We start from the raw sequence: 15,109 nt of genomic DNA on the forward strand, positions 1-15,109 counted from the left end.
AGAGCTAATATAATCAAGTACCTTTTTCAGTAAAACTGAGGGTTGCTTAATAGTTGATATGCGTGACATTGGAACCAGCTTATCTAAAGTGCCATTGAAATATTAACCAATACTGTACGTACTGCAGACAATTACAGACACAGAACCTACATTCGATACTGTACAATTGAACAGGACTGTGCTTTTCAATTCACGCTTCTGATTGAAACGGTGGATTATAGGTCAGTATTTACACTGTACAATAACCATCAAAAAGATTCAAATGAAAAGTCAACACCACAAGATAAGTTTATCTTCAGTACTGCAAGTGAGAAAGTGAGCTCTACTGGTGCATGACAGCAAGGTCTAAGATAAAATAAATAGATATCACCCTCCAAGGATAGAAATGACAAGGTCAATACAATGAGAAAGTACTGAGGGCACAATGATCTACATCCACAACATATAGAACTGCTTCTCCTGTTAAAAAAAATGGCAAGTTTCCTCAAGACATACCATTCAACAGCTACATTTTTGTAACAAATGTCCACTAATATTCAAATTTAGGTGAGCTTTTATACCTGACAATGCATTCGCAACTAAAGATGTTTAAAAGTTAATAAAAGCTCAGTGCTCTTACCAATATAATCATGTTTTTTTAGTTTTTTTTTTTTTTTTTTTTTTAACCTTATTTACTCCCATGTAAAGAGGCACTTTAAAAGAGTCGAACATAATTAACATACAATAACAGATCAAGAACATTTTTCTGTAGTACCTTTTACTATTCGATTCAGCAAATGATAATGAGAAACACAGTGTAGGAGTAGCTAAAGGGGTTTGCTGTAGTACTAAAAACAAAAACGGACAAATGTTTCCACAAGGTCTTTGTTAAAGACTAGACACTGACAAATTTCACATCCAAATGATGATCTAGCAATTGGTACCGTACCTGCTTGTTACCAATTTGTGTTAATGATATTTCAATATTCAGTTATAAGAAATCTGTGAAAAGTGAGTGCTGTGCTAAAGTACACAATGCTAAAGAGCAGGAAACAAAAAATCAAGATTACATTTTTCAGATTGCTGAATGGCTATTTACTGGAAACTACACTAGTGTAAGAATATTGTACTTGAATGGTTTTCTCTAACACAAAAAAAGTTATACTGTAGCCTGACAAAACTGTGTAATATCGTACATTTATTAGCATGAGCATTAGGTCTGTGATCCTCCCTGCAATGCAGGAAATAACACATTAATGATGTACATACAAGACAGTTTAGAACCGGGTTCCACACTTAATGCAGTTCTTCTCTCTGTGAAAGAATGATTCGTCTTCAGAGCCAAAACTTGTGTGTGTTCTGCATACATGACCAAAGAATCCATCAATTTCTGTACCACAGAGGTATTCCTCCACTTCTGTCAATTGTTAGTCTGCAAGACAATGTAAAGCACACAAGGCAAGGATGTTCCACATCCAAGCAGCTTTTTCAGCCAAAATAACTTTCAACTTTTTTTTTTTTTTTTAATGCAACAGACAACACTAAAATTGGATAAATTAAGAAGTTATATTTAAAAGATGTGTTTACATTATTATTTTCCTTGTATTATTCAGGGAAAATAATAATGTAAAAAATAAGTAAAAAACATTCCAATAACTACATGAAAATAGCAAATTAGAAGGACTTGTTTTGTGGATTTCATAATAAAATGTGCACAATTCTCAAATAGGAAAGCTGCTTCAATGCTGTGAAACCTGGTGGAATTTCATGAAAGCCTTACTATTGGATAATGATAGATAGATAGATAGATAGATAGATAGATAGATAGATAGATAGATAGATAGAAAACATTTATTGGTCCAGTTTTTTTGTTGCAAGTATTAAATCTGACTCAGTGGTAAAAACTTCTGATAGTAGCTCTTTGTGACATCAACCATGAGTTCCTGGGTACACTCTGGAAGCTCTCCTGAGAACAGACCTGGAAAACAGGAAAAATACATTTTTAAATAAGTAAATCGATCATGTCATACACAGTGTAATGATGGATCATTGCATTTGACAGTTTTAAAAAAAACAAACAAAAAAAAAACACTTCTGTGGGAAACGTTTCTCCATGTGTTTTGGTACTGTCCCTGTGCATTTGAATTATTGTCATTGTCATTGTAGCATGTTTTGCTGCTGTAATTAGGAATGAAATGCCACATCTCAAAGTGTTATCCATTATAAACACATTTTAAATACCACAGTAGTTGTAGTGGATGTTTTTATCCTTTGTGCAGCTCTATCTATTGTTCTCACTGTTGCATCTCTTACTAAAAGTTGAAAAGCATAAAGGGAATCAATCGCACCAACAAAAACAAATAGGGGTACCCAGGCTATCAAGGGTAAATAAACATATACATAAAAAAAATTGAGTAATGTTGTACTTGAGGGTGTTCTTAACAATATATTACACATCTTACCTGGACAGCCAGAAAAAATAGTGAATGGGGGGACAACCGTCTCTGGAGGCAGGACTGTGTTGTCAAGAATCTTACAGCAATCTTTAAGAACACACCGCCGCCCCTGAAACAAATCACACAAGGTGTTGAAGGTACAGGATGCACAAATCATTAAGTTTTGAAAATAGTTCTCTCTCTTTAATCACCTGCTAATTGGATTCTAAACTAATGAGTATCTGCAGAACTTTGACCGGTGTAATTATCTCAGATTTGTTAAGCGGCATCTTTTAAATATAATGTGTGTACAGTGTATGTACAAACAGACACATACCTCCTTATATCCCAGCTTACTAACTTGAGCTAAAGAATGGTCTTGCCAAATTTATAACCCCATTGCTGGAGATATGTATACGCAGTGGGGGATAACTAACAAATTATCCACATTAAATCCAGGTAGTTCAGCATGGCTCCATGTCATGCACATGTATGCTTGAAAAATGTAATGTTCTGAGTAACCATACAAGTGATGAAGATTACTTCAGGACACAGTTCTATACTGTACTCATATTCAGAATATTCATGGCCTTGACAACCCCCCGGGACACAACGCTCCTATTCATTACTGCACTAGTAGTTCCAGCTGTAACCACTTATGAAAACCTCTTGAAAAGCTTTCTCCCATGGAGATCTTGACATCAGAACCATACTTTCAACCACTCAAGACTGCCGATTTTAAAAGAAATACATGCGGCTGCTTTTGTTTTAGTTAATACTGCTCAGAAACAAAAACAGCAATGTTAATAGAACTCCATCTGACAAACCAGTATGGCTGAAACAGAGCAAGAACCCTGTTATAAGAGGTGATGATCACAGGCAGTAGGGTAGGTTAAACTGCACAGGATTCAAGGATTAATGATACCACCATTATTTAATGCTAAATGAAAGACCACAGCATTCAAGGGGAGGCTTATTTAGCTATGAACATGTAAAAAACAGCAAACTAAGTGCTTAAAACTGAGCTTTTAGGAATGATGTTTACTGTACAAACAAAGGTAATTAGGAACAGCATTTACAAATTCAGCTCCTGCCCCGTCCATCCCTCCTAAAAGACCAGTAAAGAGCCCCAATTAGTCCCTTTTAAAAAATATTTATATGCTTGAAGCTTCCTAGTGACCTTACAATTTCCGTTCAGCCATGCGCAAAATGTTTAGATAGTCATTATGTGAACACTGTAGCTTTATGTATTTGATTTTGTTTTCACACTTAAATTCTATGTTAACATCTTTATTTCACATAAATTAAGACATAATTGAATTTATGGTGTATTCAACTGTAAAATTAAACCAAAAAAATAATTAAACTTTGTATCCCATTCCAGGAAGCTGCAAGCCACAGATTTTTATTTTAGAATTTATAATTTATTTATTTTTTAAAGACGAACCAATGAAATGCTCTCCAGTGCCGTGACTGCAAACCCCTGATCTCAACAATGAGATACTGTTCAGTTTCATACTTACAATAACACAGTTCTTCCCTATATGGACGTACGACCCTATCTGTGCAGCATTCACAATGCAGTCTTCTCCAATGAACACATGATCCCCAATGTGGAGAGGGAAGAAAGCAACTCTGCAAGGAAACACACAACCAACACAATGTTATAAAAAGCAAATCTCTTAAAACTGTTACAGTGTTACCCATTTTTGACCAGGACACTACAATAAATGAAAAACAGTTTTCGTGGTTGCTGAACCTGGTTAAATAAAATTAATCGATTTATTTCTATAATATTATTAATGATCATTTGCTATACCACTCTAATCCCTTTTTCTACACAAACAAATCCAGTTTCTCCATCAGTCTGGATAAACTACCTTAAACCTCAATTAGGTCACTTCTCCTTTTTAACAATACAAACACTGGAACAAGCTGGGTATGTGCCCAATCCCAACAGAGACAGAAATATCTAAAGAGCTACTAAAAAAAACAAACGGAACGAAACGTGTGGAACGAGGGAAACGGTGTTTAGATACTCAAGGTCATGTTCTCTCAAGAGCCTTTCACGCTGCTAGGTTGGCCTGCATACACTGGAACTGAAAACATTTAATATTGCGCAAATTGCAGATCTTGACTCCACTGGCATTTGCACTCTCGCAGGCTTCTTGAGAGGGCAGTTGGCTGGGGCCAGTTAGTCCGATTGTCCTTTAGCTACCACAACATGTCAGGCGCCCTACAAGTGCATGCAGAGATTTCCCATGCTGGTCCCTTGTCTTGGCTTGACAGTGGGAATGGGGATCACCTTCTAATCAGTAAGTGGGTTGCAGCAGTGAAGCAACATTCAAATTTGTCATTTAAGGTTGAGTAGAAAAACCAGGGGTAAAACCGATGACAAAATGTATAAAACTACAAAAAGGACATCTGTTATTCATTTCTTTGTATGTGGTATACTGGAAATGCCTGCATGGATCACTCCAGAGCAGTGGTTCCCAACCCTGGTCCTGGCAACCTCCTGTGTCAGCTGGTTTTCATTCCAACTGAGCTCTCAATTACTCAACTAGACCCTTAATTGCACTGAGAACTTGCTTAATTAGACTTTAATTGTTTTCAGCTCTTAAAACAGTAGCAGTTACTAAAATGTTATAGCTAACTTGAAATCTGCAACTGTTTAAGAGCTGAAAACAATTGAAAAACCTCTAATTAAACAAATTTTCGCTTCAATGGGAACCACTGATCTAGAGGATTTCATTTAATAGAATTATTCGATTGGCTACAATTTTGCCTCGCAACATAGAAAGTCATGATATAGACCTTATCTGAGTGAAACTGCTCAATCAATAGAAGCAATTATATATTCAACAGAATGCCCAACAATGGTTGGCCACACAAAGTGCACATGAATCCCTGCACCAAACGGCAGTGAGGCGGCCATAGAAATGGTCTGAATTAATTAACCACAGCAAAAAGATAATCAGTTAATAGACATACTTTGAACAACACTGGCAAGTGAGCCAAAAATATTAACCATTTTTGTTATGCATTCTTAAATTAAAAAAAAAAAATGCATGCATAAATATCATTGCGAGCCCAAAAAGCAGAACCTCTATCTGTATTATATGGTCCACAATACCTGGTTTTGTAAATAAAAGTAACTCCTATTGCAGATGGTTCATTTTATGGACCCTTATGTTAAAAAAGGTTAAGGGGTACTCTTAGCATAAAGAGTGTCCTTGGAACCTAGGCCTTTGGTTTTAAAAGTAACCTTTTTATTTCTAAGGATTATTAAATGCATACGATTAATAAAATTATTCTAATTCAGACTTCGTGCATCTATGTTTGCATCACAGAAAAAAATCCAGAGGCTAAGAACATGGATACCATTTCATAACAGGTCTGTAATTCTTAAGTGGTCAACATTTTTTTATATTTTGTAAAAGGAAGAAAAGGATTGCCTTTCTTCAAATTTGATAGTGATAATAAATAAACCTAAAAAAATAGCATCAGGATCTGCCTGGGGAATCAAATAACTAGGATTAAAGACCTGTGTTGTGAGCTTTGTAATTATGTTAGTCATCTCTGTGTTGTCTACAAAATATTCAACACAGAGATGACTGTGTAAAATCAATGTCTGCATGTGTACCTGACCAGTCCTATTCTTTTAAAATAGAAGGATGTTGGAATTGTGCAGCAGTGTTGCTTAGTGTTCTGAACAAAATGTGACCTTGTGATCTGGCAGGAATCCATGCAGGTACTACTCCAAATCTGCACCCTTTCCAAAAAAAAAAAAAAAAAATCACCTTAGCTTTTCAATTACAAAGCTGAACTGTGACGTGCGGTTATATTAGACGCTGCGTCCCTTAACTCAATATAAAGTCTGGATATTAAATTAAGGAAACTGAGCATTTGCTTACAACCTTGAATCTTATTTTTTTTTTTAATCCAATATTATTTAGAGCATGATTTAGATTGGTATTAGTATGTGTAATCCAACTACAGTGCCTTTCTCTGAAACGTTTGCTTGGTTAAACATTTATGATAACACTACTATAGATATATAAAACTAATCATATACGTTCTTTCCCAGAACCATTTAACAAAAATGTACTGGTATTTTTGTATGCTGTAATTCTGTAGCGTATTTAAAATGCCTCGTTGCCCTCTGTTAAAAAGCAAGGGTACATGGTGACCTTATCCAATTCTGCAGCTGTGACCTGCTCGCCACGATCCAGATGAGGAAAGGCAAGGCAGGCAAAAACAGCAATGCAGTGTCGAACGAAGTAGGAGGTTTGCAGTTTCAACAAACTCTCAAACATACATATATACAGGCAACAGTATTTTGGAACAGCTCTGGGAACGTGAATAAAGTATCCTAGGTGGTTCATGCTCAAACTGAGTAACCCAAAGAAACAACTTTTTCAGCAGATGTATATTTCCTTTGCATCTACGAGAATTCTTGCATGGGTGGCGAAAGATTAAATGGGAAGCAACATATGTATTTTTCATATTATTTTTTAAATATTTTATTTAGATTCAACATGTAATGTTCAGTGTTTTGACAATGTTGAGATTTTTTTCTTCTTAACATTCATCTGTGTTTTTGATGTCATAAGTAATCTGATATCCGCAGCTGGTGGAGGTAATTTTGGAGAAAGCTATGAGGATAACCTTCTCTCTGTAGTAAACTGGTTATGCAGTTCTAGATGTATTTCATAGATAACTCCCAAAGACCTTAAAAAAGACACCGGCTTGAGAGAAAAACACTCCAGAGTCACAGTCCAATAACAGAGAACTCAGATAATGCTTGTTCTGGCTAATGTCCTTTGGCGTCTTCAAGTCTCTCAAACCGTTTAAAGCTGTAGCAACACAAGCCATTACAAAACAAAAAATAAATGGATACTAAATTCAGCCTTTGTGTTTTTTTGTTTGTTGTTGTTATATCCTAATAAAAAATATTTGTTACACACATAACCTAATAAAACACATGATATAAAGCAAACAAACATCCAGCATTTAGTTCTAATTATTACTATTAGGCAGACGGTTTTATCCAAATTTACTTAGAGACTTGGGGAGGGGGGGGGTTTGAACTAATCACTTACAATAGGACCTCGGTTTTACGTCTCATCCAAAGGATGGAGCACAAGGGGGTTAAGTGACACGCAGTGAGTCAGTGGCAGAGCTGGGATTGAACCTGTAACCTCCTGGTAAGAAGCCCCTTTCTTTAACCACTGGACCCACCAAGCCTCCAATAAATAAGCCTCCTTGTAGCTTTAGTGCTGATCCTGGTTTGGTGTAATGAATAGGACAGCTTGCTCTGGATTTATTATCTATAGATTTGGCCATAGGTTCCTTTTGTGGGAGCCTTACAGCCGTGCAATGATTGCACTAAAAGACTGAGCCACTTAAAGAGTGATGCAGAAATAGGATAGTCTATCGTTTAACACATAATCGTTTTATTAGACCAAACACAGTGTAGTCACTTTCAGTGACAATTTATTCAACTATGGATGGGGCCATATTGTATTTGATGAGATCAAATTTATATATGACTAAATACAATCTTTAATGAATGGATTTTGTGGCAAGAAAGTACACTGGATTTTTCAAGTATGACAATTTGTAGAAATCTGCTGCCCTCTAGTGAATAATGCTAGTTACTGGTCACACACACAAACATCTGAAATCTGATTTGGTGTAACCCTCCCCCTGCCCCCCACTATTAATGTTTCAGAAGAAACCAACCAATTAAATTCATAAAAAGTTATTTTAGACTGAAATTCGTCATAGTAATTTCCTTGCTTTATCTGGGTTAATTGAGTCTTTGTTTGATACAGTATCTATTTAATTTAAGTCTTACTAAAATATTAGCCTCTGCTATCTTTACTGACCTCAAGTGGTTATAATAAGGGTGTATGTACAGAAATGTACATTATTTTTAATTAAGAGGAAGAAGATACTTATGTTCTTCCATTTTATGTTTACCTAGGTAACAAGAAAAAGAAAATATATTTATTACAGTGGGTATAGTGCATATTCCTATGTACTGTATCTGGCTACACCAACATGGAACATCTGTAAAAATGCCCATTATATTATTTAGGGATTCTGTGTCAATGTGCATGGATCATAGATTTATACCATATTGAAAATCTGAATATGATAAATAGACTAGGAATTGACCTTCCAATTGTATAGCCTTCTTAATGGACTTTCCCTTATGTTTCGACTATTTTTTAACCTTTTGATCCTCACAATGCTACTTACCCTTTGCTGAATTTCTTGAACGGTGGTCTTATAACGCTTCGGCTCTTGATTACACAGTGACGCCCAACCCTGACATTTGCCAGGTCCCCTCGAATGATGCAATCATTCATAACAATAGTCTGGGGCAAAGAAACGCAAAAGATTACTTTTTACAGAGACAATGTACAGTATTTGTAAATAAACAATACTCTGATATTACTAAATATTAGTTTAATTCCCTAGTAGCAGTAAATATATTAAAATGCATTAAGGGTTGCAAGGCTATTGAAATATTGCCTATTTGTAAGTGCTTTAGCATTCATTGTTTGGTGTATTTTTTTATTGTGGTATATGGGGGACAAATATATAACATATAGAAATATAACAGAAATTAACAGCAGCTGTGAGTGCCCTTGTCAATTGCCTCAAAATATGCCTCAAAATGTCTATTTATGGCCGCAGTCCCCTTTCAGCTACAGGAATTAGGGATGCCTGCATTAAATTAGACCCAAACAACAACACGATTACATGACTTGCGGGGTTGACGCATCAGTGGGGGGAAAAAAAAACCAAACATGCCTCTTTCAAGCATCAATTTCTACAGTGCCATCTTACCCTTTCACACTGGCACTCCTACCCAGGTCCCAACCCAGGTACTGGCTACCCGGGTCACTATCTCGTGTCATGTGAAACCACGTACCCGGGTTGACCCGGGTTGCAGCGACCCACCTCAGCATGTGGGTCTACACGCTTTGACCCAGGTTGAGCGAGACACAAGGCATGACGGCCGTTCGTAAGTTATGTAGTCATTTATCAGACGCTTTTATCCAAAGCGACCTAGAGACTAGGGGGTGAACTATGCATCAACAACTGACGATACAATAGTCTTACGAAATTCCAACGGTAAATTTTTTTTTTATTTTCACGACATATTTTTTATTGGAGCTCAGATATGGAATAACATACAGAAAAACAACTAGAGTAAAGTAAATATTAGTTGACTTCGGCACACAGTCCACTTACAAATTTCCAAAAAATAAAAATAAATAAATACATTTAAAAAATCCACCTAGCCTGTTTTCTGGCAGGGTAGACAAGCTCCTTGCATAAAATAGTATTCAAGTGAGGTGAGGAAGAGTCCATTGAAAGAACACTGGGTAAGCTGTACAATATTTGCAAATTATTTGCAGATTTAGTCTTCAGAAAGTTGGTTGCTTTATCCATACATGCAACACATCGATTCGGATTTTATATGTTACACGCGGTAACGAGATTTCTAAGTTTTGTTTATATTAAACTGAGTAGAATATATATGCTATTAAATTGAACAAAAACGGTCACATGGATTAGCCATAAAAGCCAATACCTGGATTCAGCGCAGGGAGCTATGTCCTTACAGGCTCGCATCATTTTCTACTTTCTATAATTACATGATGTTAAATAAAAGATCTAAATTATGTTCAAATATTTATTTATTTTTATTATGGCTCAATTCTAAAATTCTAGGTGATGCAAAACGTTTGGCCACAGCTGTAGGCTGCTGGCTGACAAAAAAAAATCTAAATCAATAAATTGGCTGTGTGGAGGCGGTGTGGTTCAGTGGTTAAAGAAACGGGCTTGTAACCAGAAGGTCCCCGGTTCAAATCCCACCTCAGCCATTGACTCATCGTGTGACCCTGAGCAAGTCACTTAACCTCCTTGTGCTCCGTCTTTCGGGTGAGATGTAATTGTAAGTGACTCTGCAGCTGATGCATAGTTCACACACCCTAGTCTCTGTAAGTCGCCTTGGATAAAGGCGTCTGCTAAATAAACAAATAAAGTTAAACTGTTTTGTTTCTTTCTGTGGTCAATAACTGGCTTTAGAATATTAATGCTGCACTTTGGCCTTAAAGTGTCCTCGGTGCCCTTAACAAATGTATTTAACTGAAGCCATTTTTGTTGCCAACTTAGAGCCCTGCAAATGTTCAGGAGAATAGCTTCGTTTTAGAAAATAATACACAGATGTGCTTTTTTTGTTATCTGGCTGCTGCAATAAGAGAAAATGACTTACTTTTCCATTTAGCACAATATTTTGGCTTCCACAGAGTACCGACTGTCTGCTTACTTTATTACCAGATGCCTGAAAAAAACAAAAATACAACAAAATAAGTCATCTGCCATCAATGGACACGAATGCACAAAAGTTACATCACATATTTTTGTAAATAAATGTCACACGAGCATATCACCAAATAGTTGATTGTATTATTACTGTAATAAATATGGGCTGTTCTTTTCATCATTCATCACGCTGATGTCAACAGCAGAAACTAACATTAAGTACACATACTGCATGAGTAAAATCAATTACTTATAATTATTATAATTATTATTATTAGTGAAGCATACACAGTACAGGGCGTTATCCGTTTTGTTAAATCCCATCATGTTTACATTCCAGTAAGCTTCAACATTTCTGCATCTCTTCTTGCTAATATAAAAAAGACAGTTATACCGTTTCTATGTACTCGGCTTTGTTGTAGAGAATTTCGCACAGCTCCATGACGTTTTTAAATAAAACACTTGTTAAAATAATTACAAATTCACTCCTCTAATCAGTCAGTTTCTGCAGCCTGAGTTCCCAGCTTCCGTTCGCTAACAGGAAGCACGCAATCTTACGCAGTCAGTCTTGGCTAGGTGAGTGAAGATCGAAAACTTTATGTAAGAAAAAAAATATCAGTTTATTGAATTGAACCTATATATATATATATATATATATATATATATATATATATATATATATATATATATATATATATGTCACGTTTTCAAGTATCTGGGTCCATGTTTTTAGCAAGGTGTAGCTCAATTGTGTTACATTTATCATGTACAGTGTTCCTTAATCAAAGTCAATGGGAGTGATTAGTGTGGGCTTTTTGTAGTTGGTGGTGGGTATGACAAGCATATGAACTTTATTTTCAGTCACACTGCTAAATTAAATACTGAGTAGCACACACAGAAACGTTACAGTACTTGAGGATCAGGAGAAAGTACAAATGTAAACACACCAGACAAAGACCATAAGAGCTGGAAGGCTGAAGTACTGTACTGGTGATGCCAGTGTCCAGTGTGGTTCTAACTGCAAAACAAGCTGTATAACTCAAATGCTGTGGAATTAATCCGGTATTCTGTAATATTATATATATATATATATATATATATATATATATATATATAAAAAAATATGAGTATATAGTTAAACGTGTCACTGTCTTCGAGCTAGAAATGAACAAGTAGGTTAGATTTGATATTTTAAGACAACATTTCACGAATATGTATTGAAACAAGACGTCCAATTTTATATGTAACGTATGGTTCATTTTTCTACCGAAAACAATAAAAAGGTTATCATACTAATAAACAGTGAATTTGGCTGGTCTATTCCAATTCACATTGTTTAAACACACTTTTAATTTGTACTAAATGGTGTACGTAGTGCATTTTTTTTAAATACCATTCGTACAGTTCTACAAATGCTTTCGGCAGGTTATGAAACTAGAACCTGTGTCTGCCACCTTGGATCTAGCTGCTGTTCATATTTAATACATTTTACAGATTCTGTTAGAGCCACAATGGCACACTGCGCCTGCGTGATTCCCACTTCCCCTGAAGCGTGCTGTCTCTCCCTTTGCATTGTGGGATGTAGTGCTCAGCCCTGTCTGCAGTCATGGCGTCCCGTGTCCTAGCGCAGTGTGTCCGCTCGTACACTCAGCGCTCAGCTAGAATAATCTTCGGAAACATCACTACCAGAGCCGCGGCAGTGTCAGTCGCCAACCAGCGGCATTTCTGCTTCAACGCCGGTAGCCAGAGGAAAGCTTTAACCGCCCAGATAAAGGTAAAACAATGCACAACGCGAATAACATTGGATCTCTTGTAAGAGGGCCTAGTGCTGCAAATGACCTAGACCGTGCCTCTTCATCAACATGGGGACCAAAGGCACCTTTTGCAGTAGTGCAGTTAAATGAAGCAGCATACATTTGCGTATTTCTGTTTACGTAGCTACCTTGTGCTGTGCGTTTCTATTCGTGTTGTGTTATATTCAACATCAATGCATGCATAGTAAGTGTAATATAAACGTTATCAAATGTAAAAAGTGTTGTATGCATTTTCTCTACAAAATTCCGTTATGCACCATGCGGCGCTTGTGACGATTTAACAAGGGCGCACCTGTTCAATGCTAAATTATTAGGATTTGGGGATATATTAATTAATTCTGCATTTTAAAATTAAATAGTTGGAAACATACTTCCAGTATTAGAAAAGTTAGCCTGACACTAAATGCAAAACCGTTAAATTATTGGCAGCTGGTAACATGCATTTGGTTTTGATAAGTGGTTTAAATAATAATAATAATAAAAAGAAACACCTGTATATTTTTCAACATGACATTTGTTTTCATATTTACTTTGCACTAAGGTTCTGTGGTTCAGTGTGGATCAGTTTTCAGCAGATTAGAGTTGTCAGTCTTATAGGAAACTGTCATTTTTCGTGATGCATTTTGTTTTTTCTTCCTACAGGTTTCCAGCCCCTTAGTACAGTTGTGTCGGCAGTATGGAGATTTGCCACCACTCACAGTGGATACCATCAGAGAACGTGTCCTGTATGTCCTGAAACTGTACGACAAGATCAACCCAGAAAAAGTAAGAGAACTCTCCATATATAATGATGTACACAAATAAAGATGCATCACTGTGTACAGACAGATAACAGAGCTCATTAACTTCTCTATCTTAAACACTAGACTTGTCACTTATGTTATGATGGCGCCTTTACAATAGTGCATGCGTTTCAGATCTGTAATTTACCCTGAGGTTACTGTATGCAACCACCATGCGTGGTCAATTTGTGCTGTTCGAAAATTGTGCTGTGTTTTTTTTCTTTTTTCTTTTTTATGGTTATTTGTTTGTTTTTGCATTTAAGAAAACCATTCTGTTTTTATGCAAGTTATTTCTTTTAAACTCCAGTGTTGGTTTTGTTTTTGCTTTCAGCTGACAGGAGCTTCTCACTTCATGAAAGATTTGGGGTTGGACAGCTTGGACCAGGTTGAAATCATCATGGCCATGGAGGATGAGTTTGGTGAGAAACACTGGGAAATAAAATAATACAATGTCCCTTGTACATACAATAAAATATACCTTACCAGTGTGATTTTTACTGCCTTTTCCCTTAGGCAGAATGTACTTTCATTGTTGCATGTTACTGTCCACTGGGCATTCTTGTGAAGGAGATAAGAGATGGAAATAAGACTCCCATTGCATAGCAGTTTGATACATTCTCTGCTTTACTGTGGCGATAATTATGCACACCAGTCAGTCAGTCTTATTTCCAACCCATGAGGTCATGTTAAATCTTGACAGGTTGAAATATTATAAAATGCATGTTTTTTTTGTTACGTGTTTGTTTTTGCAGGGTTTGAAATTCCAGACGCAGAAGCAGAAAAACTGATGACCCCTCAGGAGATTGTACAGTACATTGCAAACAAGAAGGATGTGTATGAATAATAAACCCTCTTCCAATACAGATGAGGTAAAGTTACATTTCAGGATTAAACACATATCCTGTGTGTGTGGTTATGTTGTAATGCATTCTCTGACACCACAATTAACACCCTGAATTTCAGAAACCGTAGAGTCACAAGTAGAATCTCTGTCATTCGCTTTAATTGTGATTCTTAGTGACATGTCAAGTGTGCTTAGAAACCCCCCCCCCCTTTTGCTAGCATAAAAAACTCCACTTGGCCTCAGATTCCTCCATGTACATGTATCCTGTAGTTATTGCTTAAGTATCAAGTAGTTTACATTTTTAATTGTCTTTTTGTTTGTTGTTGTTTTAGGGATGTAGGAATGAGCCGGATGGACCTGCCGATATCAACCCCCACCAGAGGTTTTGAATCAGTGTCCTGGATATTTTGAGAACTGTGTTAATGTTGTACAAAGCTTTTGAATGTCATCTGCCCAATTTGCTGTAAGCATTGTATGTAAAAACTGTTTAACGCTTAAATAAATCTGTTAAACCGGTGGGTTTGACTTTGTTTTTTTGTTTTTACTCCATGTATTTGATCTGTGTTTTTAGTGACACATGCTGGTCAAAATGAATGGAGCAAGTGTGCTTGAACCCACGGCCACTACTGTGTCTTGATGTTCCTGGGACTGAAGCATGGATTGGCTTAATCAAAAGGTGGCATGTGATGTATAAACTTGACAAGCGTTTTGGGTAGTGTCATCATCATTCAAATTTCTAGGACTACATTGCCCAGGTCCGAGAGTCAGATTGATGCTACAGAACCATAGCTTCCAATTACATATGTTTCAATACCATTTTCCTGTTTAGTAAACAGGCAAGGTCAAACAATGGGCCAGATTCTTTGTGGCCACTGGAGGGAGACTACTTGCTTAATTAGAAAGCCTTGT

General features: G+C 36.5%; 2 protein-coding genes across 3 annotated transcripts; one reads left to right on the forward strand and one right to left on the reverse strand.

Annotated features, from left to right (window-relative positions):
- Window positions 1-1,157: 1,157 nt before the first annotated feature.
- On the reverse strand, window positions 1,158-11,339 carry LOC117417666 (dynactin subunit 5). 2 transcript variants are annotated; one of them, XM_034029851.3, is made up of 6 exons: window positions 11,155-11,339; window positions 10,711-10,779; window positions 8,682-8,800; window positions 3,938-4,049; window positions 2,442-2,544; window positions 1,158-1,957 (listed from the first exon to the last, which is right to left on the reverse strand). In XM_034029851.3, the coding sequence occupies exons 1-6, from the start codon at window positions 11,200-11,202 to the stop codon at window positions 1,860-1,862; spliced, it is 549 nt and encodes a 182-aa protein (XP_033885742.1). In that variant the 5' UTR covers window positions 11,203-11,339; the 3' UTR covers window positions 1,158-1,859. The 2 variants fall into 2 exon arrangements, with proteins under 2 accessions (XP_033885742.1, XP_058891461.1); XM_059035478.1 differs by lacking the exon at window positions 11,155-11,339 and adding an exon at window positions 11,049-11,141.
- A 994-nt stretch (window positions 11,340-12,333) lies between these two features.
- Window positions 12,334-14,716, forward strand: LOC117417667 (acyl carrier protein, mitochondrial-like). The gene is made up of 5 exons (XM_034029852.3): window positions 12,334-12,534; window positions 13,217-13,339; window positions 13,688-13,775; window positions 14,109-14,225; window positions 14,533-14,716. The coding sequence occupies exons 1-4, from the start codon at window positions 12,367-12,369 to the stop codon at window positions 14,198-14,200; spliced, it is 471 nt and encodes a 156-aa protein (XP_033885743.1). The 5' UTR covers window positions 12,334-12,366; the 3' UTR covers window positions 14,201-14,225; window positions 14,533-14,716.
- The last annotated feature ends 393 nt before the right edge of the window (window positions 14,717-15,109 follow it).

This window comes from Acipenser ruthenus, chromosome 13 (assembly GCF_902713425.1).
Source record: "Acipenser ruthenus chromosome 13, fAciRut3.2 maternal haplotype, whole genome shotgun sequence".
NCBI classification, from domain to species: domain Eukaryota; kingdom Metazoa; phylum Chordata; class Actinopteri; order Acipenseriformes; family Acipenseridae; genus Acipenser; species Acipenser ruthenus.

What these genes read in the sequence shown, in the direction of transcription:
- LOC117417666 (XM_034029851.3), bottom strand. Translation starts at nt 11,202, where the DNA reads ATGGAGCTGTGCGAAATTCTCTACAACAAAGCCGAGTACATAGAAACG. An exon ending in TAGGGAAGAACTGTGTTATT is followed by an intron (nt 2,545 to 3,937) that starts GTAAGTATGAAA and finishes GATTTGTTTCAG; the next exon opens with GGGCGGCGGTGTGTTCTTAA. An exon ending in TATTTTTTCTGGCTGTCCAG is followed by an intron (nt 1,958 to 2,441) that starts GTAAGATGTGTA and finishes CCTGTTTTCCAG; the next exon opens with GTCTGTTCTCAGGAGAGCTT.
- LOC117417667 (XM_034029852.3), top strand. Translation starts at nt 12,367, where the DNA reads ATGGCGTCCCGTGTCCTAGCGCAGTGTGTCCGCTCGTACACTCAGCGC. An exon ending in CTTTAACCGCCCAGATAAAG is followed by an intron (nt 12,535 to 13,216) that starts GTAAAACAATGC and finishes TTCTTCCTACAG; the next exon opens with GTTTCCAGCCCCTTAGTACA. An exon ending in GGCCATGGAGGATGAGTTTG is followed by an intron (nt 13,776 to 14,108) that starts GTGAGAAACACT and finishes TTGTTTTTGCAG; the next exon opens with GGTTTGAAATTCCAGACGCA.